At 39.0% G+C, this 26,504-nt stretch overlaps 1 protein-coding gene across 1 annotated transcript in view; it reads right to left on the bottom strand.

Moving 5' to 3' along the window:
- MAP4 (microtubule associated protein 4) overlaps positions 1 to 26,504 on the bottom strand; it is a 108,265-nt gene that overhangs the window by 69,287 nt on the left and 12,474 nt on the right. Inside the window, 1 exon segment of the mRNA XM_036867881.1 lies at positions 21,968 to 22,036. Coding sequence (XP_036723776.1) covers positions 21,968 to 22,036 — 69 coding nt within the window.

Genomic DNA, 26,504 nt, shown 5'->3' on the forward strand with positions numbered 1-26,504 from the left:
ACTTGAGAGTAAAAACAGTACAATTAATTATGTCAGGGCAACAGACATCATAAACCATGACTGTTGTGTACCTGTGACATGACAGACAGCTACCCTAAGTAGAGAGAGATAAAAACTAGGCTCTTTCTTCAGACAAAATAGGAATTAAAATATTCCCTCAAAATAGCAATAACTCATAATAAGCCCCATTTCTATTTTCACATTCTGCTAAACAGGGTATATAAATGGAAGTATTTAAATTATTTTGGTTTAAAGCCAGAAAACATTTTACAAGTAGCCATAATCAAAATTCAACTGTGGTAGAAATCACATGTGAACATTAAACTGCATTCATGTCCATAGCCCATATTTCACTGACTTCTACTCATTCTGCCAATTTGTTCCAGACAACTATGGATACTTGACATTCCAGCTCTAAACTGAGAATGAAAAAACACTTTCCCAAGTAGGGCAAATTATTCATGGATATTTAACATTCTCATTATAGAATATGATCTGGAACACTACCACACACACTAATCAAGAAGGAAATTAATGTCCAAACAATTTACTCTCTTACTGTTTCTGGTTCTCTCAGATTCAAAAAGATTTCTTCATACTCTGATAACAAGTCTGTCAGCAGTGTGGGGTCTTGGAAGGGTTTGGTTTCCCATGACTTTTGTACCCCTTCCTCTTCCGGACATAGAGCTAACATGTAGTGAGATCTTCTATCCGGGGCAGCACAGAGAGGCAGCCAGTTAGGTGCAGGGTGAGGTTTCAATCCCCCTCCCCTCCACACACAACTGGAGGCACGTTTCTTTCCTACTCTGCCTAACTACCATACAACGACAACATACAACGACGACAACGAGGGAGGCAAGGCCAAATAATCTGCCAGAATCCTCCTAGACCCAACACACCTCTGTTTCTTTGGTTAACTAATGCCTGATAAAAGGATTATGACTGCAGGCACTTGATGTGGTAGCTTCCTCTCTGCTCTGAAAAAAATGCAACGAAAACTCACTTTTGTGCCCTCAAGTCGTAACCGTGGCCCATTCTTCTAAAGAAGGGTGTGTTAACAGTGCATGCAAACACACACCAAATCTTCAGAAGAGGGGTCCATCAGTGCCCTAGCAGGTGATCAATTTTCTTTAAGCCAAATGAAGGTATCCTTTAACTCAGCCATTCAGAATTTCACATTTAACAATTTCAATTGGTGGACCAGGTCAAATTACAATTTTTCTTTAAGTTGAATGAATCAAACATAACAAAGGTACCAACAATTTAATGTTATCTTGAGCTGTACTCGTTTATTCCTTCAACAACCATTTAAGTATCCATACTATGTTCCAGGTTCCAGGGATAAAGCAATGAATAAAATGTGCCTGGTTCCAATGTGTTTTCTTCTCTTTTTGTTCCCGCGGTGCTCTGCTGCTGTGTGGGACACCGAATGGTGCTCACCCCCACGAGTTTCAGTGTCACCCCACAGGTGACTTCGCGTTAGTTCAGCTGTCACCCCGGCCAACTCCTAGTGCGTTTCCTAGAGAGTTTTGTTGGTACCCCAGCAAGTGGTAGTCCTCAGCCTGTGGCATCTCAGGAACTTCTCCACACTCCAGTGGACTTCAAAGATATCTGAATCTCAGCCTTGGGTGGGCTCTCTTTTACATATATCCCTTTCTTATATACCCTGCCTCAGTTCCCATATCTGCTATTCCTCTATTCTTCAGAGTTCTCTTTACCCTTTAGTGGGTAATCTCTATGTGTTAGTAATTCTTCATATTAACTTTCCCTTGTTCAAATTACTATGTTTCTGTTTCCTGACTGGACCTAACACAGAATTGGTACCAAAAGCAGGGTAATTCCAGAAGACAGACTTACAAACATGGGATGTGGGAACTGATTTTTGTCACACCTTTGGGTTTAAGTGCAATGCTAACAAGCACATTACCAATGGGAAATAGGATGCTAGTAATCCATGGCACACAGTGGCAATACAATTAGTTGAGCTATCAGCTGTGATTGTGTTGAAGTATAAACTAAAGCAAGTACCTGGGGAGCCCAAGCAGCTGTTGTACTTGAATGTTATGGTGGCAACGATGACTACAATAACTGTAGTATGGATAGATCCTACTGAACACACCGAGTGCTCACAGAAAGAAAATGACAAACTCAGGTCTCTCAAGCCCTGAGAGTTAGCCTGAAAACCAGAGAGTGTATATCACAGCCCCAAAGAATCTCTTATTTCCTGTAGCCACAGGTCTAAAATTGTTTACAATAAATTTTTTTTCATGACAAAATTTGTTGAACTCACAGTCTCACCAAGTTTCTCATGTGAAGTTAGGACACTGACTGGAAAAGAATGGAATAATGACACTTGGAATGGAGACAACTAGTTATAGCTAGATGAAATTTATAATCTTGATGCCCCAAGTCACTCTGGGCCACACCAGAGAAGGAACTGGCCCTTTGGTGCCTGAGACACCAGCCTTCCTGATTAAAATCCCTGAGAAAACTTCACCCGGGGCAGATGCTTTGAAAGAGGATGCTTATATTTTATATTTCCCTCGTCGCCCACCACAACCACCCTCTGTTGCCGGAGACCCACAACCAGGTCAAATCTCAGCATGCTCTAGGGCAGGGTTTGGTAAGCTACAGTCCATGGGCCAAATCCACCCAGCCACCTGTTTTTGTACAGCTCACAACCCAAGACTTTAGACTAGTTTTAGGTTCACAGCAAAACTGAACAGAGGGTACACAGATTTCCCAAATACCCCCTGTACCACCATCCACCCCCCTGCATCAACATCCACACCACTGTGGTACACTTTGTTACAATCAATGAACCTACACTAACACATAGGGTTATTACATTTTTTAATGGTTTAAAAAAATTAAAAGAGGATAGGGTTATTACATTTTTTAATGGTTTAAAAAATTAAAAGAGGAAAGAAAATTTGTGAAATTCACATTTCAGTGTCCACAAACAAATGGACACAGACACACTCATTTGCTTACGTACTGTCTAGGGCTGCTTTGTTGCTACAGCAGCAGAGTTGAGTATTTGTGACAGAGACCAAATGCCAACCCAGGTCTAGGGGAACAGGTACACACAATGAACCTGAAGGAAATAGCTTGCACAGCAAAAAAAGACTCTGGTAATAATATATTGGCAGAAACCTGGGGAACATGTGTAGACATAGATTCTAAGGACATTTGACCAAGGAGGGTAGAATATAATTCTATATTGGGCCTACTTTATTGATACAGGTTCACCTACTAGATATTCCAAATTTAATTAACTTATGCAGCTAGAAGTGGCTCTAACAGCTCACTCAGTTGGCTGACTAAAATTTGGACTCAACAGTGACCTACGTTTAATAGAGAGAGATGCCAAAGTTTCCACGGCAGGGAATCCAAAGGCTTAGGAAGACGGAAATGTTCAATAGATTTTTCATCTGTGATCTAAGTTGCACAAGAATTCCCAGAAGGCATTGAGAAATACATTAGTCAGGGGGAGCACCTGCATCCTTGAAAAGCTCTGTGGTTGTTCTCCTGTGTAGTATGTACCTGTTCCCCTAGACCTGGGTTGGCAAACTTTATCTGTAAAGGGCCAGATGTAAATATTTATGCTTTGCAGTCCATACAGGCTCTGTCACAACCCCCAGGTATGACCATGGGGGATGTCATCACTGAAGTGGATTCTCTGATTCCAATAGGGATCATGGGATCCTAGAATAGCAGAGGCCAAGTGGCAGCACTTACTTGCCAAAGACAAGGTGGGTACATCTGCCATAAAAGGCAGCAGGGCTGTATTAGTAATCAGAATGCCTTGGCCCACCAAGAGCTTTAGTGGTAGTTAATTGATTTCAGTGTTCCATAGGGAGCTTGCTAGAAAGTTTTTTCCTGTTGTATAGATCAATCTGTATAATAGGAAAAAACTTTACCCCTGGTAGTAAAAACTGTTCTTGATAAGTCAGGATCAAGATCTCTCATCCAGTTTCCAGACCCAAGTCAATTCACAAACCCAGGACCCCTTACGGAAGGATCCTGCATTGTTCCCACAAGTACATACTGTGAATCCTACCTCTACGCTTCCCCAAAGGCCACTTACAAGAGTGACTATTGATTAGAGAAAAGGAAATACCCAGACCTTTTAGGGATAACTAATTCCTGAGGTTCCAAAGTGCCACTGTGGCCGACCAGTCAAAGTGAGGGCTTATGGTAGTCAGGTAACAGATGGAGTGCTTAACTCAAGTCCAACTCACAGTGGACCCAATTGTTCCATGGACCCATTTTGCGGTTATTTCCTTAGTTCCTAGATGAATAATTGAGAACAGACATAATTGACAAGGGTCTTTAAACTAGGGAGAGCTGAGTGGGAATCACCTAGAACATCCCCTCCCTACTAAGATATTAAACCAGAAGCAATACTCCGTACCTAGGAGATTTAAAGAGATTAATGCCACTACCACAGACCTGAAAGAAACAAAGGTGGGTGATATCTACCACATTCCCATTTAACTCATCAGTTTGGCCAGTGCAGAGGTTGGATGGATCTTGGAGAATGACTATGGATAATTCTAAACTTAATTAGATTTTTCCATCTGGCAGCTGATACACCAGCATCTTTACTGGAGTAAATTAACATGGTCCTGGCACTTGGCATACTGCTACTGACCCAGCTAGTGTCTTTTTTTTCTATACTCATTTGCAAGGACCACCAGAAGCACTTTGCTTTTACCTGCCCTTTATATGCCTCTGAGTCTTGCCTCGGGCCTACATCAGTTCTCCTATAATATAGGCCACAGTGATGCTGAACAAAAAATATCACACAGGCCCACTATATATTGTTGGCATTATGCTAATTGGGTCTGATTAGTAGGACATAGCAAATATATGATCCAGTAGGTCCAATGATAGTTGAAGTGTCCATGGCAAATAGGGATGCTGAATGGGGCCTCTAGCAATCAAAAATAACAGAATTAGAGAGCCCAAACCTCTACATTTTGGGAGAAAATCTATACTCTATTCTGCAGACAACTATTCACCTTTAAAAAAAAAAATAGCTTCACGCTTGCTGTTGGGCCTTGCTAGAGACTAAATGCCTAACCATGGGGCATAATGTGATCACACGACCATGAGCTACTCATCATGAACTAGATGTTGTCTAACTCACGCAACCATAATGGTGGGCATGTGCAATACCAACCCATCATCAGGAGGAAACATGTAAGAGACCAAATTCAAGCAGGTCCAAAGATATGAGTAAGTTACCTAAGCAGGTGGCTCAGACTCCCTCAACTCTGACTCCTGTTGCAAAGCCCCCTCTCCCTTAACCCAAGCCAAGAGCCTCCTAAGAGTTCCATATGACCAGCTGAATGGGGAAGTCTGGTTTACATATGGATCTGCACAATATGCTGGTACAGATGCAGCACTACAGCCCCACTTAAAGGTAACCCTGAAGGACAGTGTTGATAGAAAATCCTCCAAGCGAGTGGAACTTTGAGCAGCACATCTGGTTGCCCCTCTGCCTGCAGTGAGAGATGGTCAGAGCACAGATTTACATTGTTTATACTAACATGTTTGTGCCCCATGTGACTAATCATTAAAGAGCACTCATTGTAAAGGAAGCCCTTAATAAGCAGGTTGACAAAATGACATGCTCTATGGATATCAGTCAGCCTCTTGCCCCAGCCACCAGAGTGCTTCCTCAATGGCAGGGAGAGAGGCTATGTATTGGATCAACAACATGGACTTCCCCTAAACAAGGCTGATCTGGCTAAAGTTACTGCCAGGTGTGTCTAATCTGCCAATAGAACAGACCCAAACTCAGCCTCCTATAGGGTACCATTCCCGGAGAGACCAGCTAGTTGATTACACTAAACTTACATCATGGGGGGACTGTGGGAGCAGTTAGGGAGGGGCAGAGATTTGTCCTCAGTGGACTAGACATGTATTCTGGATATAGATTTGCCTTCTCTGCCTACCTTGCTTCTGCCAGTGCTCATAAAATGCCTGATCCACCATCATAACATTCCACACAGCACTGCTTCCAATCAATAAAGTCATTTCACAGCAAAGTGAAAAAAAAAAAAAGGGCTCAAGCCCATGGAATTAACTGGTATTGTCACACCCCATCACCCAGGATGGCTGGCCTAATTAAAAGATGGAATAATCACCTACTGAAGACTCAGTTACAGTTTCAGCTGGGAGAAAACACCCTAAAAGAATGGGGTAATGCTTTGCATCAGAGACCCTTATAGGGTGCTGTCTCCCCAACAGCCATAATATGTGAGTCTGGGAATCAAGAGGAATCAGTACTATATCCAATAACCCACTCACCAAATTTTCACTTCAACTCCTGACAACTTTGAGTTCTGCTAGTTTGAAGGTCTTAGTCCCCAAGGAGGAAATATACCTACCAGCATATACAACGGTTCAACCAAATTAGAAAATGAGACTCCTACATGGCCATTTGGGACTCCTTATTCCACTGAACCAACAGGCAGAAGAAAGAGGGTTACTTTACTGGCTGGGATGATTGAACCTCATTATCAAGGGAAAACTGGGTTGCTGCAACACAATAAAAAGCAAGGAGGACTATATCTGGAACCCAAGGGATTCTCTGAGGTACCTCTTAATACTTCCATGCCAATAATAAAGGTTCATGGAAATCTAGGACAACTAAAAAAAGGGCCAGACTACTGAAGAAATGAAAATTTGAAATTCTGGATCATTTCACCAGGTAAAGAATTTCTACCAGCTGAGGTTCTGGCTGAGGGCAAGGGAAACATAAAATGGGTAGCTGAAGAAAGAACTCACAGATATCAATTCTGGTCTTGTGACTAATTACAGAAATGAGAACTCTGATGGCTTTGTATATTTTCTCTTTGTTATATTCTGTTTATTTGTACATTCTAACCATTTTCTTTTCCTCCTTCTTCCCAGTATTATAAGTTGTCAAAGGTTAACTTTACAAGCAGTCTCTTGACAAAAGAATATTCAGTGGAACTGTGATTTGAGGAGTGATTAATATATCCAGCAATGAATACCATGACTACAGGTACTGAGCATCTCATTTTGGGGAAAGGATGAAAGCTGCTTCATCATATGAGAGACAGCTATATCTTGTTAGATGTAAACAAAAGAGTTGTTCTGTTGATATGTAAAAGCTCAAATATATGTAGACAAGTACATAGGGATGCTAAGTAGCCAAAGGGGTAGATTGTGTCAGTTATCAAGTTATTGCTTCTCAGCTCCAAATCGCCCCTTCACTGCCCTGCTTGTGATAATGGAGCTGGACCCTGTAAACGTTTCTCCTTTGCCAGTTGGCATGATACTAAGGTTACTAGAGGGTGATGGAGGCAGGGGCTTCTCTTCCTGCTTCCAGGGTGCTTTTCCATCTTCTTGCTCCTGTGGTGCTCCGCTGGTATGCAGAACACCCAATGGTACTCATCCCAACATGTTTTAGTGGGCACTCCTGTGAGCATCTTCTCAGGCAAGTTCTGCCAGTGCCCCAAGCTGGCTTCCCGGTGATTCAGCAGCACCTCCATGTACAGTTTCCTGTTTGCCAACCTTGGTCTACATCTCCTCAGCAAACATCCAGTGAAGATATCCAAGATAAGAAACTGGCTTTGGAGGAGGAGGGTATTCTTCCAAATTTTTCTTTCCTTTGTACTCTGCCTCAGTCCTGGGGTAGTAACTGCTCCCCTATATCTGCCATTCTTGTATTCTTTAGAGTTCTCTCTACCCCTCAGTAGTTAATTCCCTGTTCAAACTACTGTGTGGTTTCTGTCTCCTGACTAGGCCCTGATTGATACAGATACTGAGAATAAATCAGCGAGATGGCTAAAAGAGTAAAAAGTTCTCATCACAAGGAAAAAAAAAACTCTGTAACTAAGTGTGGTGATGGATATTAACTAGACTTTTTGTGGTGATCATTTCACAACATGTACAAATACCAAATCATTATGTTGTACACCTGAAACTAATAGTGTTTTATGTCAATTATACCTCAATAAAAAATAAATAAATAAATAACCAACCCGTGAGATGGCTTAAATCCATATTATAGGAAAAAATGGGGAAAAGAATGAGCGACGTTTAACGCAAAGAAAATAAATCATAAGGCACGTGCTAAGCTCTAGTTAAAAGGCTATCATGTGCACGAGAGAACACACTGCAACTTTGCTGCTCACGACCAAAAACTACAGCAGCTGCAACAGCAGACTAGCTCTTTATTTTACACGGAAAAGCAAAGACCAGAAATATTAACTTTTACTAACCAGAGAGCAGAACTCTTCAGTGAAGATCTCTAAGAAGTCTAATGTCAATACTTAAATTTGTAATTTACACATCTTTGCATCTTCTCAGCTCATTTCAAACTGCTGTAATCCCCATTGGAGGATCAGCTGTCCCAGGTTTTTGCAGTAACAAAGTCCTAAGTTAATTTTCTCACAAGAAACAAAACAAAGGCTCTTCCTTCAGTTTGCCTGGAGTCTTTTTAAAGTTTTGCCTTCAATTCTGTCCTCTAGAAATAGAGACTCTCCAAAGACAAAGGACACCAAATGCGCTCTAGTTACATCCAATTAAAATACTGTTATACACTCATTTAAATAGGAAAAGGGGCTGATGGCCAAACAAAGAATGATTTACTGGCAGAACTATTTACTAGGATGAATCTGTAAGAACTTTCTATGTGGACATTAATCATTATCCCAATATCATTTTACATTTATTAACCCCTTCAACCAGGTTACAAAGCACTGAAAATATTTTCTGTCCCTTAACACAAACAATTCTTTTATTACTAGTTCTCCTTTTATAGAGGAAGAACTTTGGGCTTAAAGAGGGCAAATAACTTGCCTAAGATACCAAAGCTAGCAGGTGGTAGATCTAGGCCTGCTCTTTACACAGCTTTCTCAAATTTAAACAAACCACTAAGGGGATTTATTTCCAGAAAGACATGTACCAATAACCTGTCAAAAATTACTGCAATTATATCTGACCTTGCTCTTAACGTTCTTTGCCTACATGAGGCCTGAAACAAACAGAAAGAACCACCTACTCAGAGAAAAATGCTGGTGAAGAGAAAGGAAGAAAACATAATCAAACTGCTTATGCAACTTCACAATATACAAAAATTTAAGCTAGATAATCTGTTTATACACAAGATAGCAAGGTGGCCCACTCCTCTTCAACGTTAAACAAAACAGCTGTTATGGTCTAGGACAGAAGTTTGTAATTTTCTCAATAGCACAGAAAGATCATAGCGCAAGTCTTTATTTAAAAAGTTTTTGTTTTGTTTTTTTACCTCAGTGACAATGTTATAGCCATGAAAATGTATTAGGTAAAGAGAGAGATGAAAAACCATAATAGACTTAACATTGTCAGGGATACGAGAGTAACATCAGAGCAAATGGGCTAAATGGCACATGCTCAGGCTTTGCCACGGGAGAGGGGAAAGGATATGTCTGTTCCAAGGATGAATGTAAAATTCCCTGCCATGTTTCTTAAATGCTACAGAAACACAGCAAGGGATCTATGGGCCAAAGTCTTGATATGCTTTAGAATGACCCAGAAATCCCCTCTTTCACTGCTAGAGGGGCTCTGCCATGGCTCCTCCCCCAGAGCTCCCCTCTCTGCTCCCATCAGTGCCTCCTCCCAGCCTTTCATCTACCTAACTTCCATCTTAGCAGACATAACACTGCCAGTTTAGAACAGACTCATTCCTTAGAACCCCGTTTCTTTCCTCCACCCTTTTTTTTTTTTTTAAACACATTCAACAAGATTATTCATTCAATAGCTACTGTGCATCTACTCTATGCCAGACACTGGTCTAGGTGCTGGGCCACAGCAGTGACCAAAACAAAAGCCCCACCTTCTCATAACATTTATCTTCTAGTGGGGAAAGTCAGACAATAAACAAGATAAATAACGTGTACAAATAATAAAGCGACAGGTGCCATGGAGAAAAATTAAAGCAGAGAAGTAGGAGAGAAAATTGGAAGGGGTACAATTTTATGTAAGATAGAAAAGACCTCGCTGAGAAGGTGGAGAGCGAACTACGAATATATATGAGGGAATAGTATTCCAGACAGAGAAAACAGCTAGTGCTCAGAGCCCAAGGCAGAGGCCCACCTGGCTTGTCCAGGAACAGTGGTGAGAACACCAGTGAAGCAAAGTTAGCAAAGGGGAAAATCAGGAGATGTGGTCAGAGAGGTGACAGGGGTATCATATGGCCTTATGGTATCTGGTACGGACTTTGGCTTTTAGTCTGAAATAGGAAACTACTGGAAGACTCTGAGCAAAAGAATAACATGATCTATGTGCAGGACCACTCTGGATACTTTTGAGAATATACTATAAGGAGCAAATGAATGCAAGGAGGGAGACTAATTTGGGAAGTTACTGCAATAGTCACAGTGAGAGCTGGTGGCTCAAATCAGAGAGAGAGCAGGGGGTTGGTGAGGAGTGGTCAGGTTCCAGATCTATTTTTCTGACAAAATAGATGTGGGATGCAAGAGAAAGAAAGGATAGGGGAAGGCAAACATTTAGCCTGAGCAACTAGAAGAACATTCTATTTCTATTTAATGAGCTGGAGAAGGTTTTAGTTTTTTTGGTTGTTTTAGTTGCAGGGGTGGGATCAGAAGTACGGTTTAGGACACCTCAAATTTGAGATGTCAACTCTACATCTAAATGGAGATTTCAAGCTCTAATTTCAAATTTTCTTAGTTCTCATCCAACCTCCTCATGGAATTTAGCTAATATTACATATGTTCTTACAAAATGTTCCTTTAAACTCTGGTTAGCATTTAAATGTTTATAAATTTGTGCATTTCTCTCTGCAACTGGAAAAATTAGAACAAACCCACAAGGCAGCTAACATACAAAGCAACACTTTAATTCTAAAGAGGTCTGTACGTACACGATGGTTAATTTGAAAGTCACCTTTTTTTTATTTTAAATGAGCTAGCTTTGTTTATTTATGTTTACCATTTTAAACGTGCAGTTCAGTGGCATTAGGTACATTCACACTGTTAGGCAAACATCACGGCCATCCATCTCCAGAACTTTTTTTCATCTTGCAAAACTGAAACTCTGTACCCATTGAAAAATAACTTCCCATTCCCCCCACTCCCAATTCCTGTCAACCACCATTCTACTTTCTGTCTCTATGAATTTGATTACTTATATGCAGTACCTCATATAAAATGGATTCATATAAGTAGCATCAGCATTTGTCTTTTGTGACTGGCTTATTTCACTTAGCATAATGTCTTCAGGCTCATCCAGGTTGGAGCACATGTTGGAATTTCCTTCCTTTTTAAGGCTGAATAACACTCCATTGTATGTATATATAACTTAGGTTGCTTCCACCTTTTGACTATTGTGAATAATGCTGCTATAAACAAGGTTGTACAAAGTCCCTGCTTTCATTTGGGTACATATCCAAAAGTGGGACTGCTGGATTACACAGTAATTCTATTTTTAATTTTTTGAGGACCTCCCATACTGTTTCCTATAATGGTTGCACCATTTTACATTCCTACCAGCAGTGCGCAAGAGTTCCAATTTTTCCACATCCTCACCAATACTTGTTATTTTCTGTTTGTTTGTTTTAAAATAATAGCCTAGATCCTAATGGGTGTGAAGTAGTATCTCATTGTGCTTTTGATTTGCCTTTTCCTAATGATTAGTGATGTTAAGCATCTTTTCATGTGCTTATTGGCTTATATATCTTCTTTGGAGAAGTATCTATTGAAGTCCCTTGCTCTTTTTTAATCAAGTTGTTTGTTTTCATGTGGCTGAAATGTAGGAGTGCTTTATATATTCTGGATATTAACCCCTTGTCAGATGCATGTTTTGCAAATACCTTTTCCCATTCCATGAGTTGCCTTTTTACTCTATTGATAGTGCCTTTTGATGCACAAAAGTTTTTAACTTTGGTGGAGTCCAATTTATCTATTTTTACTTTTGTTGCCTGTGCTTTTGGTGTCACATCCAACAAATCATTGCCGAATCTAATTTCATGAAGATTTTGCCCTATGTTGTCTTCTAAGAGTTTTACAGTTTTAGCTCTTACATTTAGGTCCTTGATCCATTTTGAGTTAATTTTTGTATATGGTGTAAAGTAAGGATCCACCTTCATTCTAACACCAAGACTATCTTTTCCCCACTGGACGGTCTTAGCGCCTTTGTCTAAAATCATTTGCCCATATATACAAGGGTTTATTTCTGGGCTCCCTGTTCTATTCCTTAGTCTATATGTCTGTCTTTATGCCAGTATCACCACTGTTTTAATTACTGTAGCATTTTGTAAATTCTGAAATCAGGAAGACTGAGAGCTCTAACTTTATCTTTTTCAAGATTGCTTTGACTATTCGGGATCCTTTGAGATTCCATATGAGTTTTAGGACAGATTTTTCTATTTCTACAAAAAAAGGTAGTTGATATTTTAAGGGAAAAAATCCTTTGAAAAAGCATTTTTTTTCTTTTCCATAATGGTTCATTATAGGATATTGAATATAGTTTCCTATGCTATACAGTAGGACCTTGTTGTTTATCCATTCTATATATAATAGTTTGCATCTGCTAATCCCAAACTCCCAATCCATCCCTTCCCCCGCCCCCCCTTGGCAACCATAGTCTGTTCTCTATGTCTGTGAGTCTGTTTCTATTTCATAGGTAAGTTCATTTGTGTCATATTTTAGATTCCACATATAAATGAGATCATATGGCATTTGTGTTTCTGACTTACTTCACTTACTATGATCATCTCTAGGTCCATCCATGTTGCTGCAAATGGCATGATTTCATTCTCTTTTACAGCTCAGTAATATTCCATTGTATATATGTACCACATCTTTATCCATTCATGTGTCAATGGACATTTAGGTTGTTTCCATGTCTTGGCTATTGTAAACAGTGCTGCTATAAACACAGGGGTGCATGTATCTTTTAGAATTACAGTTTTGTCTGGATACATGCCCAGGAGTGGGACTGCTGGATCATATGGCAACTCTATTTTTAGTTCTTTAAGGAGCCTCCATACTGTTTTCCATAGTGGCTGCAGCAACTTACATTCCCACCAACAGTGTAGGAAGGTTCCCTTTTCCCCCATACCCTCTCCAGCATTTGTTATTTGTTGACTTTTCAACGATGGCCATTCTGACCAATGGGAGGTGGTAACCTCACTGTAGTTTTGATTTGTGATAATTAGCAATGATGAGCATCCTGAAAAAGCACTTTGAATCTTCCACCAGTGACTGATATTTCCCTACCGTTGCTGGAAGCTCATAGTTGGAATAATCATTTGTATACATCCTCTTATCCACACCCCAGAATTTTTCACAAGGCATTAATCCTTGAACAATGTAAAAAGCATATAAAAATTAGTATTATTCAAATTTCTCCTTAAAACATTACAATGGGAGCCCTAAAATATATGAAGCAAAAACTAACAAAATTGAGAAATAGATAATTCATCAGTGATTGTTGGAGACTTCAATACACCACTTTTAATACTGGATAGAACAACTAGTAAGAATACCAACAAGAAACAGAAGAACTGAACAATATTATAAACCAATCAGACCTACCAGACATTTATAGAACACTCCACCCAACAACAGAAGAACATATATACACATGGAACATTCTCTAGGACAGACCATATGTTAGGCAATAAAACAAGCCTGAATATATTCAAAAGGATTGAAATTACACAAAGTATGTTCTCCAACCACCATGAAATGAAATTAGGAAATGACAACAGTAAGTAATTTGGGAAATTCATAAATATGTGGAAATTAACAACACCCTCCTAAATCACCAATAGGTCAAAGAAATCACAAAGGATATTAGAAAATACTTTGAGACGAATGAAAGTGAAAACACAACACTTAGGAAAACCAAAACTTATGAGATGCAGCTAAAGCACTGCTCAGAGGGAAATTTATACCTGTAAATACCTACAATAACAGGGAAGGAAAAAAAAAATCCCAAGTCAATAACATAACCTTCCACCTTAAAGAACTAGAAAAAGAAGAGCAAACCAAACCCAAAGCAAGCAGAAGGAAAGAAATAACACAGATTAGAGAGGAAATAAATGAAATAGAGAAATGAAATAAAAAAGAGAAAAACAGAGAAAACCAAAGTTGACTCTTTGAAAGGCTCAATGAAACTGACAAATCTTTAGCTAGACTGATCAAGAAAAAGAGAGAGGACTCAAATTACTCAATTCAGGAATAAAAGAGAAGACATCAACGCCAATGTTACAGAAATAAAAAGGTTTCTAAAGGAACACCAAGAACTACAGTATGTCAACAAAATACATAACCTAATTGAAATGGATAAACATTCTAGAAAGACAGAAATTACTGAAACTGATTCATAAAGAAAACATTAGGATGGAAAAGTCCAAAACTAAAATTGTGGTTGGTTACACAGTTTCTAACAATTAGGCTTGGAAATTAGTTCCATGATAGATGGAGTTGAGTCAAATTTCCCAGTATAGAACTCAAAGATCTCATATTCCATGATAAAGTACAGGCAGACAAATCTTTTGTTGAATTAACCTCTTGGTTAATTGGACACCACTTGTGCCCCCTGCCTCTCAACCTTTAAATCCCACCCAATAGGACTAAGCTCTCTTTGTCCACAGCAGTGACTAAGTTAGTAATACTTTACTGTATTGGTTTTTCATCTTTCCGTTTTCACTTTTTTCAGTCTCCCACTCTTGTTTCCTGAGATCACTTCTCAAAATAAACTACCTACATGCAAAACCCTTGCCTCAGCCTAGATTTTCTCCCAGAAAATAGTGCCTAAGAAAGGCTTTAAATAGGCCTTCAAACTTCCGTTCCTTCCGACTACCTTCTGATGATTAGTTAGCACTTAAGAAGATCCACTGAGACATGACACTGTGGTAGAAAGAGCACAGCACTTCTTCCCAGACTGGGTACAGCCTGGAGCTCTCTTATTAACCTAAGTTCAACCTCTTCAAATGAAAAATGGATACTGTTATCCATTCAAAAGCACTTTACAAATGCTAATGTGTTATACAAATGACAGTTACCCTTATTACCAATGAGATGTATCAGGCAGAAGAATCTGTTCATGTCTAGATTCAGGTAAAAATACAAGATCAACTTATAGTAGCTGTGTGTGAATGTTAGTTCTATGAGTAAAAATCTTCTGATCTCTGATAGAGTGTGGCTCTATCTAAAATGCTTTAGTTTTTCTTAGAAAGGAGAAGTATTCGTATATTACTTACAGAATTACAAATAAAAAAAGAAAATATTCTATATCAACAAATGCCTTTTGACATAGGGTAGAGTATCATTCCACAAAGAGAAGCAAATCATATAAACGAGGTTACCGTTTAAAAGTATTTCAGAATTATGGACTCACTCAAAGCTCAGGAAGAAGCTATTTTGTTTCATTTAACACAAAACTCCAACAGAAATAGAAATCGAATGGCTCACAGTATAATTAAATGCTTTGCTTAGATGAAGGTTCTTAAGCTCAGTCCCTGAGCTGGTTTCAAGGGAGTCCTAAACACCCTAGAAGTAAATATAACATGTTGCGTTAATGGGTACATGTGGATTTTTCTGAGAAGTTTTATATTTTTACCAGAAAAAAAAAAAAAAAAAAAAAAAAACACTTTAATGGTATTTTACTGGTATATTTCCAAAATGCAATGCATATCTGAAAAAAGAAAGGAAAAAAAAACCTAAAGCTTTGTTTTCAGGATTTGAGGAGGGGCAGGGGGAATGGCTGCCTTGCTGTGTCTACATCTAGGAACACAGTGTGCAGCTTTATATGTTCAGGCTTCATTTACGAGCTATAATGTCAGCATATGGGTTGGTTACAATAGCTGTTCAGAAACTCTAACATTACAGATTTTTCTGTTAAGATTTCACATTTTTGATGTCTTAAATTTTGCCTAATACAAAATCCTTTGCATTCCATCTGATGATACAAGTGACAGGGATGAAACATCTAGGATACTTTCTGTGTCATGACATTCTAACAAAGCAGTTTTACTGTTTCACTGCTGTGCTGACCTGAGGGAATGATAACACATCCCATTCAGAAGAGTTATCACAATAAAAAGCCATCGACTCTGATCACAATGGAAACCACTAGTAACACTGCCATTTGTGGAGCACTTAGTGTATTGCATCTAGCCCCAGTGTAAATAACAGCAATTTGGCTCCATGGCAGCAGAGAGGTTTATTTGTGGTTAAGTCTTGTTAAGCCTTCACTGTAATGAAAACAGCATCAAAATAAAATGAAGGATAATCCAGTTTTACGCATGACTTAGAAATAAAACTAACACTCTGTTCCTACCCCACCAGTCCTGTGTCTTTGTCCAGAACCCTCTCTAACCTCCCAGCCCCACCATATTACCAGGCCAACAAGGAGGAAGAATCCACCTGAAGCCGGGTTTCATCTCACTTTCATCAATATGAATACACTAATAAAACCCAACAGTTGTTCCCATCACCAAAAGTTTAATCCTAGGGTAACTATAAGGTTAGTCAAGATTGAGAATTATTCTTTACAGTACTTAAATTATTGTGCTTCAAACCTAAGAATAGATTATTGAGCTCTCTTAATGAAAAGAAACCTAAGAACATTAAATAGAGCTTTCTTAATAAAAAGAAATGTTTGCCAAGCTAAAAAAGTTCTTTATGCCATGCAAATTACCTTAGGTATTCCGTCTTTTCAACATCTTAGTTCAGTCAACATACTGCGTTTGCAAATCTATCTACTGTAAAGACACACTAACCCAGAATGGCTAGGAAATTGGGCATTCCATTGAATTCTTCCCAGATACAGCCTACTAGATTATCAAACAATAAGGTTACAAAATTAAAATGTTATTGAATGTAACACGTTTTATATATTAATTCAAAAGGCATTTTAGGAAGACTGTGAATGTGAATTTTAATTGGACTAAACAAAACATAAGTGTAGTGTTAGAAAGTATCTAACAGTAATTGATGCGCCATGGAAACTGTCTCGGAATAACTTCTTATTGCTACTCTGCCAACTGTCTTTCTCATCAGATGCTATAAAATATCAAATAGTCATTTGGGCTTCTTAACTCTTACAGATTCCAGATAAAAGGGAGTTCACTCTGATAATCCAAAGTGACAACGTAAGTGAAGGTGCCTGGCAAAAAGTAAAAAGCCCATATAATTATGGAATTACTATGAATCGGATTAGAAGCTTTGTTAGATCAAGAGCTCATGTCTCAAGGGTCTTTATTTACAAAACTCATGTTTTGGTCACATTATACTTCAATAATTAAGACCCCAACCAAAATCCAGTCCATACGGTGTTGGTGTAAGATGTTTATTAGTGTAATTTATTTAGCACAATGATCACATTAAAATGTCCCAATATACAAAACTGTTGAAATCTAAAGTCACAAAAAATACAAACTTAGGTGAGTGAATAAAGTTATAAAAATATTATTTAAAAACAAAGTTCTACATCTTCAACATTGGGCCAAAGAAGGAAAAAAACAAGAGAGAGAGAGAGAAAGAGAAAGAGAGAGATTGCATATAAGAAACAACACATTTCAATAGAGCAACCCTGACCGGTCTTGGCTGCCTCACCAGTGAGATCCTGGGCCACTGGGTGTGACCATGATGGCAATACAGCATTTCATTGCAGGACTGGCTACTTCATATGAAGCTCTATGTGAAATGTTACATTTATTTCCTTCAAAATGAAACATCCAAGTGAAACAGAGCTAACAATATACACTAAATTTTAGCTGGCTGATAGTAGAAATTTTCAACAATTCCATAAATTCAAAAAGAAACATATTTGGAAAAAAACAAATTTCAAAGAGAAATAAACAAGACAAAATGGAAATTAAAATGGAATAAATCAATGTCAATAATGAAGTGTGAGTGTATGTTTCTGACCACAGCTATACCACAGGGGTCACACCCAGGCTTTTCTACCCACCTGTCACCTAGACAAGCTGCAGAGATTAGTTAGAAGTGATAGAAAGATGTCAAGCATGATTTTTTAAAGTTAGCACTAACAGCTGTGAAAAGTTCCTTGGCTAGAAAAAAAAAAGGCACAAAAAAACATATGAAACAACTACATACCAAATGAAAAGAGCTATGTTTTATTTGATGGTGTGCTCTCCTATGGTATTTTTCATATTTTTCTCCTTTGCTAAGAGTTTTCATATTTACCAACTGCTTAGAATGTTAGCATAAGCACTTCCCTCTAAAATGTGCCTCCCTTAGTGTCTTCTCTCCAGAACCCACAGAAGGAATTCCTGGCAGACAAACAAACCCTTGTTACCACAGGAGGGAACGCTTCCTAAATTCCAGAAGTCATTGCAGGGTCTTGGTTTAAACTTTCATAATATTCTAACTTTCCCATCCCCAAAGTAGTTTTGTATCAGGGGATCTAAAACAATGTACATCTCAAATCTTCCTCAGAACATGGTGGCAAATATTTAATCTGAAATAATCAGTAGCTTAGTGATTATACAAACCTGCAAAGTCAGTAAGAGGATAGAAAATTTTAAAGAGTATCTCACATTCCAGATCTTAAACCAGAACTCCTCTACAATTTCAAAACACGGCCCATGTTTTATATTCTATTTCTAAAAATCCAATCAAAGCTTATCATTTGAAAAGTTCCACAGTATTTGTCCCAGATGGTTTCAGATTTTTTTAGCTTTTAGTTTGGGAAAATGAGGAATGAGAAAAACAAAGTCCTACTGGGACAATCCTCAGACTGTGTGAAAGTAAATCCCAAGGTTCGTGGTAAAAGACTTGACACACAGGTATTTATATGTGACCCACCAATCCCACCTCAGGCTGCACAAAGGCACCTCCACAGTTCATAGGGAGGCTAACACTGAACAGAGCTCCAGGAGTCCAGTCAGATAATCATTTCATTAGAAACCTAATAATTGGTTGTAGTTCTTCAATGTGTTGCAGTTTAACTTCATTCTCAGGTTGCTACAGAAAAAGTTATTTTCTATCTGTATCAACATCCCAGTATTTAACAATACAGGATTCCATTTTCCTTAACTTCCCAATTATTATCTTGATAGTTCATGATCATGTTAAGAAATATGGGATATGAAATTCCACACACAATAATAAGGCTGTCAAATTTTCAGAATCTAAGCCTGGAAAAATAGATCATAATTTCGTAATAGAAACAATTTCAGCCCAAGTTGCAAATAACAAAGGATGATTTCATTTTGGGAAATATTTTTCAAAGTTTAATCAGAACTACTCTAAATTAGAAAACTTTAAATTAAAATAGCTATCATTATTCAGATGTTAGTAAGGTAGAGAGAAACATAGGTAGCCTGAAAGATGAATCTACCCTAAAAGCGAGCTCACAGAGGGAGGGAGGAGGGAGAGAAAAAGGGAGGTTCACGGCAGTGCTGGTGGCCTCGATCCCTTTATGAAAGCACACCTTCTCATTTGCTGCTACATTACCCTGATTCAGGTTGAAGATCTGAAAACCAAATGAAAAAGGCCAACTAAAAATGTTTAAAGAAAAGAAAAATGTGAGACTGAACTAAATAAAAAAATGAGTTTTAAAAGAGAACAAGAAATAAAAGACATTAGATGACCTTTATAAAAATACTAAAATTAAAAAGAATTCATCTGGTACTTTGTGCTCACAAAGGGAAACGAGGTTCCATCAAGCCCTGCGGAGCACAAAAGGAAGCAGGTGGTTTGCTCAGGCATCGGCAGAAATGGGCCCCGAAGAACTACCCTCAGCTTCTTCTATATCGTGTCCAGGAAGGAAAGCAAAGCTCTGCAAAATGCTGAAGGTTTTACAAGTGTAACGGTGCTTAGGAAAGATCACTGGTCTGGTGTTGCAGCAGCCCCAGTGTTGAGAGACACGCTAGGCTTCTAGGAGGAGAAAAATAGAAAGAGAGGAAGAAGTAGGAAAGGGAAGGAAAGGGTGGAAAAGCACAGATCATTAGTAAACAGCAAGTTCAACATTGCAAGATGCTCATAAACCCTTTATACACACACTGTCAGCAGAGAGGGTCTGCTCTTACGACTATAGATAACACCCTGAAGGAAACAGAAGTGGGAATTTTCAAAAGAGCACGGAGCTACATGCTCCAGTTAGTGATGGCCAAATTAGAATGATGTCACAACATGCTCTGAAAACATGCACTCTTGGCCCCCTCCCTACTCCTTTCCACCCCCAATGAAACATGCATATTTTCAGTAAAGCACCTGCTTTCATATAGTCAAGAGGTCAGGTTGGGAACACAACATTTCCCCAGGTGTGCAAACTATATTCTACACGATGGTGGAGAGGTATCCAAGAGCAGAAAGACCTGCTCTCATAATGGCACTGGGCAGTTCATAAACAGCTGGGTTCTTTTTTGCAGCCAGAGAACTGAAGTCTTCAAACAGTAAGGGCCAGGCTGCATGTTCTTCCTGTTCTTTTTTCCTGCACAATTAAGCTGTGGCAGTGGGAAACAATTGCTACATAAAGTCTGAGTCTCCTCTGGTCAGACCTGACATCCTGCTGGAGAAGAAACCTACTCTAGTGTGGTAGTCGTTTCCTTCCCGGATGAAAATGGCATTCATTCTTCCAAATGGCTAACCAAATCAATCCCTTCAAGCCTTTCCTTCCCCTAGCATTGCCTCCTCATTAAAGAAAGCTGAATTTATTCATTTTTTAAAAGTTTGTGTTCAAGCTTCTTCTCCTTTCATCATGGGGATATTTCTACAAATATTTTCTTAAAACCAAAATTATATAGACCTTTGTTTTCAAAGCAGACACAGAAACAGTGAACACTACATACGAACTAAGATTACCAAAAAAAACAAAAAAAAACAAAAAAATTTCAGTTCACAAAACTGGAAGATAAATAAGGTCACACTTCAGGTTGTTTCTAGCCTTTGAAGTAAAGAGTTCCTAATTAATGAGTTGCTAATAAGGATTTATTGTCACTGGGTAAAACTAACATTCACAACTAATAGAACCTAGTCATCAGTAAACCTAACATACAAAGATGTATACAACATTTCTAAAGGTCACAGAATAAAGAGTAAATCCTGGAATAACTGCTATTGCTAACAGAAGGCTTTTTGGAAGCCTTAGAAACCGAGAAATCCTATGGTGGCTCAAGGAAAGGCTTCTCAAGGCTGAGGTATGCGTGCAAGAAGAGGAACACAGACATGGCTAGCACTTGCCTCCCTGCAGTAATGTGAAGCAAACGTTATGCCCAGTTAAAAGTCTTTTCAGTTGGGTCAACAGTATCAGCCTGATTGTGCACTTAAGCTAATTAAGTGCAGTTATTTTTAAAAATTCAACATGGCTCTCATATCAGCTACCTAAACAAAGAGTTACATAGTATTGTACATCCCTGTGGACCCTGCTACTGCTTCAAGAATTTTGCTCACTACAAAGACACTGGGGGAACCCACAGGAGCTCAGTGTTAGCCCTGGTAACGGGCTAGGCATCAGAGACAGATTTCAAAAGTAACAGTTAAGGGAAAAATAAAGGAAAAACAGACTGAGGGCACAACAGAAAGGAAAGAACTTTTAATTTCCAGCTCACAAGTTTCCTAACATTGAGCCATGGAAAGCAAACTGAGTGCAGTGTGCATTCAGGGATGAGACCTGCCCAAAGAAATGTAGCAGCCAAAGGACTCCATTATAACATTTTTTTGATGGTCATTCTGCATCAAAAGCATATTGTTAAGATTGATCCAGTTCCTATGTGGTACAACTACAAAAGATATTCAAGGAATATCAAATGAAATTCTCTCTTTCCATTGTTGGAAATGTTATGGGGCAGATGCCTTGGGTGGGTTTAAATACAACCACCAAGAACAAGAGTACCCTCAGAAATAATCTATATGCTTCCACTAACAATCCTCCTCAAAGGAGCTGATCAAGGTGTTTACTGTGACTGTTTCACCCACACATTTGGGGACTCCTGGGAATCACTTACCAGTGGCATCATTCCCTTCTATTCCGTGGTCACCGTTGGCAAGCACTGTTGCTTGAGAAGATGAAGTACCTGCAATGACCACAAAGAATAATTACCTGCTGTGACAGATAGAAAAATGAAAAACAGACGCAATTACTGCCTAACTAGTAGAATTTTTGTCACTCTTCATAGTATTAGCTTAAAGCAGATAAAATCTGTCCAAAATTTAAAGATCCAATAAAAGGAAATCCAGGGCTTCCCTGGTGGCGCAGTGGTTGAGAGTCTGCCTGCTAATGCAGGGGACACGGGTTCGAGCCCTGGTCTGGGAGTGTCCCACATGCCGCGGAGCAGCTGGGCCCGTGAGCCACAATTACTGAGCCTGCTCGACTGGAGCCTGTGCTCCGCAACAAGAGAGGCCGCGATAGTGAGAGGCCCGCGCACCGCGATGAAGAGTGGCCCCCACTTGCCGCAACCAGAGAAAGCCCTCGCGCACAGAAACGAAGACCCAACACAGCCATAAATAAAAATAAACAAATAAATAAATAATTTTTTTAAATGTTAAAAAAAAAAAAAAAAAGGAAATCCAGAAACACAGAACAGAACTGAGTCATTGATTTCTATGGCATCCAAACTCTGATAAGCACCACGACTACAGGAGAAGCTTTCCTAATACCAAGTCTAAGTCTTTCCTGCTCTGTACATTGTCAAAGGTTACTATTATACTCAATAAAACCATCATGAAGCACCACAGGTTTAGAACCTGTGATTCAAACCAAATGGTCCAAGGATACAGAGCCGCTTAAAACAACTCCCATGTGGGACTTCGCTGGTGGTCCAGTGGTTGGGAATCCACCTTCCAATGCAGGGGATGCGAGTTCAATCCCTGGTCGGGGAACCAGGATCCCACATGCCGTGGGACAACTAAGCCCACGCACCACAACTAGAGAGCCCATGAGCTCTGGAGCCTGAGTGCCACAACTAGAGAGAAGCCCGCGTGCTGCAACAAAAGATCCCGCGTGCTGCAACACAGCCAAATAAATAAATATTAAAAAAAAAAAAAACCAACAACCACCACCCATGTAGAAAGTCCAGGGCACCATCACTGCTCCTGTACATGAGGATTACCTGGAAGTCACCAGCAGCACTTCTGGAAGCAGAGGGCTTTTTTTTTTTTTAAAGCTATCCTAATAGACTATAGTTGTATCTTATTTCCTAATAACTAAGGATGTTGAGCAACTTTTCATTTGTTTACTTGCCATTCTTTTATTTTCTTTGGTGAATTGAATGGTCAAATTTTTTGGACTATTTTTTTTAATTGGGTTATGTATTTTCTTATTATTGAATTTTGAAGATTCTTTATTGTTCTGAATACCAACCCTCATCAGATGAGTTCTGCAAATATATTCTCCCATAAATGTATTTTCCAAGAAAATACATCCAAGAAATGTATTTTTGTTTTCTTAACTGTGTCTTTTGAACAGCAAAAGCTTTCGATTTTGATAAAGTCTAATTTATCATTTTTTCCTTCATGCTTCCATGCTTTTGGTGGGATATCTAAGAAATTTCTGCCTAACACAAGGTCACAGGATTTTCTCCTATGTTTTCCTCTAGAAGTTTTATAGTTTTCATTTAGGTTTCCCATTGAGGTCTATGACACATTTGGAGTTAAATTTTTTACGTGGTATAAGATATGGGTCTATTCATATTTTTGTACATTGACATCTAATTGTTCCTTTACTCCACTGATTCCTTTGCACCTTTCTTGAAAATCAACTGACCATATTACATGTAGGTGTTTCTGGACTCTCCTGTTCCACCAACCTATAAATCTATCCATTTTGCCAGTACCACAATGTCTGGATTACTGTATTTGCATAAAGTCTTGAAATGATGTCACACAAGTCTTGCAAATTAGGTCTTTTCCAAAATTGTCTTGGTTATATTTTAGTGTCTTTGCTTTTCCATATAAGTTTTAGAATCAGTTGTTGATTTATACAAAAAAATCCTGATGGGATCTTGACTGCACTGACTGTATAGGTCAATTTGAGGACATATAACCTTTTCTGAAAGGCTCTGATGATATCTAACATTTCAGCAACCTGCCTAGCTCTGCAGTCAGCCTGCCAACCCAAGAGGTTCCTACAAATCACTCTTACTTAACAACCTCACAGGGATTTCCCTAGTGGCGTAGTGGTTAAGAATCCGCCTGCCAATGCAGGGGACATGGGTTTGAGCTCTGGTACAGGAAGATCCCACATGCTGTGGAGCAACAAAGCCTGTGCACCACAACTACTGAGCCTGCGCTTCTAGAGCCCGTGAGCCACAACTACTGAAGCCTGCGTGCCTAGAGCCCATGCTCCACAACAAGAGAGGCCACCACAATGATAAGCCTGTGCACTGCAACGAAGAGTAGCCCCCGCACTCTGCAACTAGAGAAAGCCCGCGCACAGCAACAAAGACCCAATGCAGCCAAAAATAAATAAATAAATTAATTAATTAATTAATTTTAAAACAGATTAGGGAACTAAGTCAAATAATGCTGGGCTTCCCTGGTGGCGCAGTGGTTGAGAATCTGCCTGCCAATGCAGGGGACACGGGTTCGAGCCCTGGTCTGGGAAGATCCCACATGCCGTGGAGCAACTGGGCCCGTGAGCCACAACTACTGAGCCTGCGCGTCTGGAGCCTGTGCTCCGCAATAAGAGAGGCAGCGACAGTGAGAGGCTTGCGTACCGCGATGAGGAGTGGCCCCCACTCGCCGCAACTAGAGAAAGCCCTTGCACAGAAACGAAGACCCAACACAGCCAAAAATAAATAAATAAATAAAGTAGGTGACTTTTTTTTAAAAAAAATAAATAAATAATGCTTAGTTCCCTTAGTAGGGAAAAAAAAAAAAAAAACCTCACAGACATATTTTTCATAAGACAAGTAAAAATCTAGAACATATGCTACTAAAATATAAAATGCAAGATTTTACTTTGGAAGACAGCAAACTACAATGTCCAAGCTTCTGGGTCCCACAAATCCAAGGCAGAAATCTTTCATATAAACTCATTGAAAAGATCATTCATTCTGTAATCTCAGGTAACAGAGGAACAACTAAAGAGAACCACCTAAAAGAACAAGGCAGACTGAAAAGAAAATATCAAGTAACTGTTAGAAGAGAGGAAAATAAAGGAATGAAAGATAACAGACTTTTATTAAATACCCAGTATGCACCATGCACCATGCTAGGGTTTCACATGTTGTTTTACTTATCCAGAGAGATAGAACAAATATGAGCTAGAACATATTTGGCTTAAATAAATTCCCTTTTACCCTCACACAGTAAGCTTATAAAATTTATTCTTCCTAGCTCAAGAAAGAATGCATATTTTCAAAAATCTGCCTCACATGAAAATGCAAATTGCAAAAAAATAAAATAAAATGCAGACTATAAGAAAATGCGAATTACAAAAATGATACCGTCTTCTGGCCATGAGAGTAATAAAATCTTTTTTTAAATTTGATAATAGCCTGTGTTGGCAAAGGTGTAGAAAAATGGGTAATCTGATACTCCAATGGAGGAATATAAATTGAAACAACTTTTTAATGAGAAAATCTGGCAGTCTATCAAATTTTGAAATACCAGCTTAACTCAAGAATCCATTTTAGGTGCTGGAGAGGGTGTGGAGAAAAGGGAACCCTCTTGCACTGTTGGTGGGAATGTAAATTGATACAGCCACTATGGAGAACAATATGGAGCTTCCTTAAAAAACTAAAAATAGAACTACCATATGACCCAGCAATCCCACTACTGGCCATATACCCTGAGAAAACCATAATTCAAAAAGAGTCATGTACCACAGTGTTCATTGCAGCACTATTTACAATAGCCAGGACATGGAAGCAACCTAAGTGTCCATCGACAGATGAATGGATAAAGAAGATGTGGCACATATATACAATGGAATATTACTCAGCCATAAAAAGAAATGAAATTGAGTTATTTGTAGTGAGGTGGATGGACCTAGAGTCTGTCATACAGAGTGAAGTAAGTCAAAAAAAGAAAAACAAATACCATATGCTAACACATATATATGGAATCTAAAAAAAAAAAATGGTTCTGATGAACATAGGGGCAGGACAGGAATAAAGACGCAGAGGTAGAGAATGGACTTGAGGACACGGGGCGGGGGAAGGGTAAGCTGGGACAAAGTGATAGAGTAACACTGACATATACACACTACCAAATGTAAGACAGGTAGCTAGTGGGAAGCAGCTGCACAGCACAAGGGAGATCAGTCCCATACTTTGCAACCACCTAGAGGGGTGGGATAAGGAGGGTAGGAGGGAGACGCAAAAGGGAGGAGTTATGGGGATATACGTATGCATATAGTTGATTCACTTTGTTATATAGCAGAAACTAACACAATATTGTAAAGCAATTATACTCCAATAAAGATGTTAAAAAAAAAAGAATCCATTTTAGGTATGTAGTTCACAAAAAGACATACAACACACACAAATAATAAGAAAAGGTGTGGGGAAAAAAATATACCAAACACCACTGGTAACTGCT

Source organism: Balaenoptera musculus, chromosome 11 (assembly GCF_009873245.2).
Source record: "Balaenoptera musculus isolate JJ_BM4_2016_0621 chromosome 11, mBalMus1.pri.v3, whole genome shotgun sequence".
NCBI classification, from domain to species: Eukaryota; Metazoa; Chordata; class Mammalia; order Artiodactyla; family Balaenopteridae; genus Balaenoptera; species Balaenoptera musculus.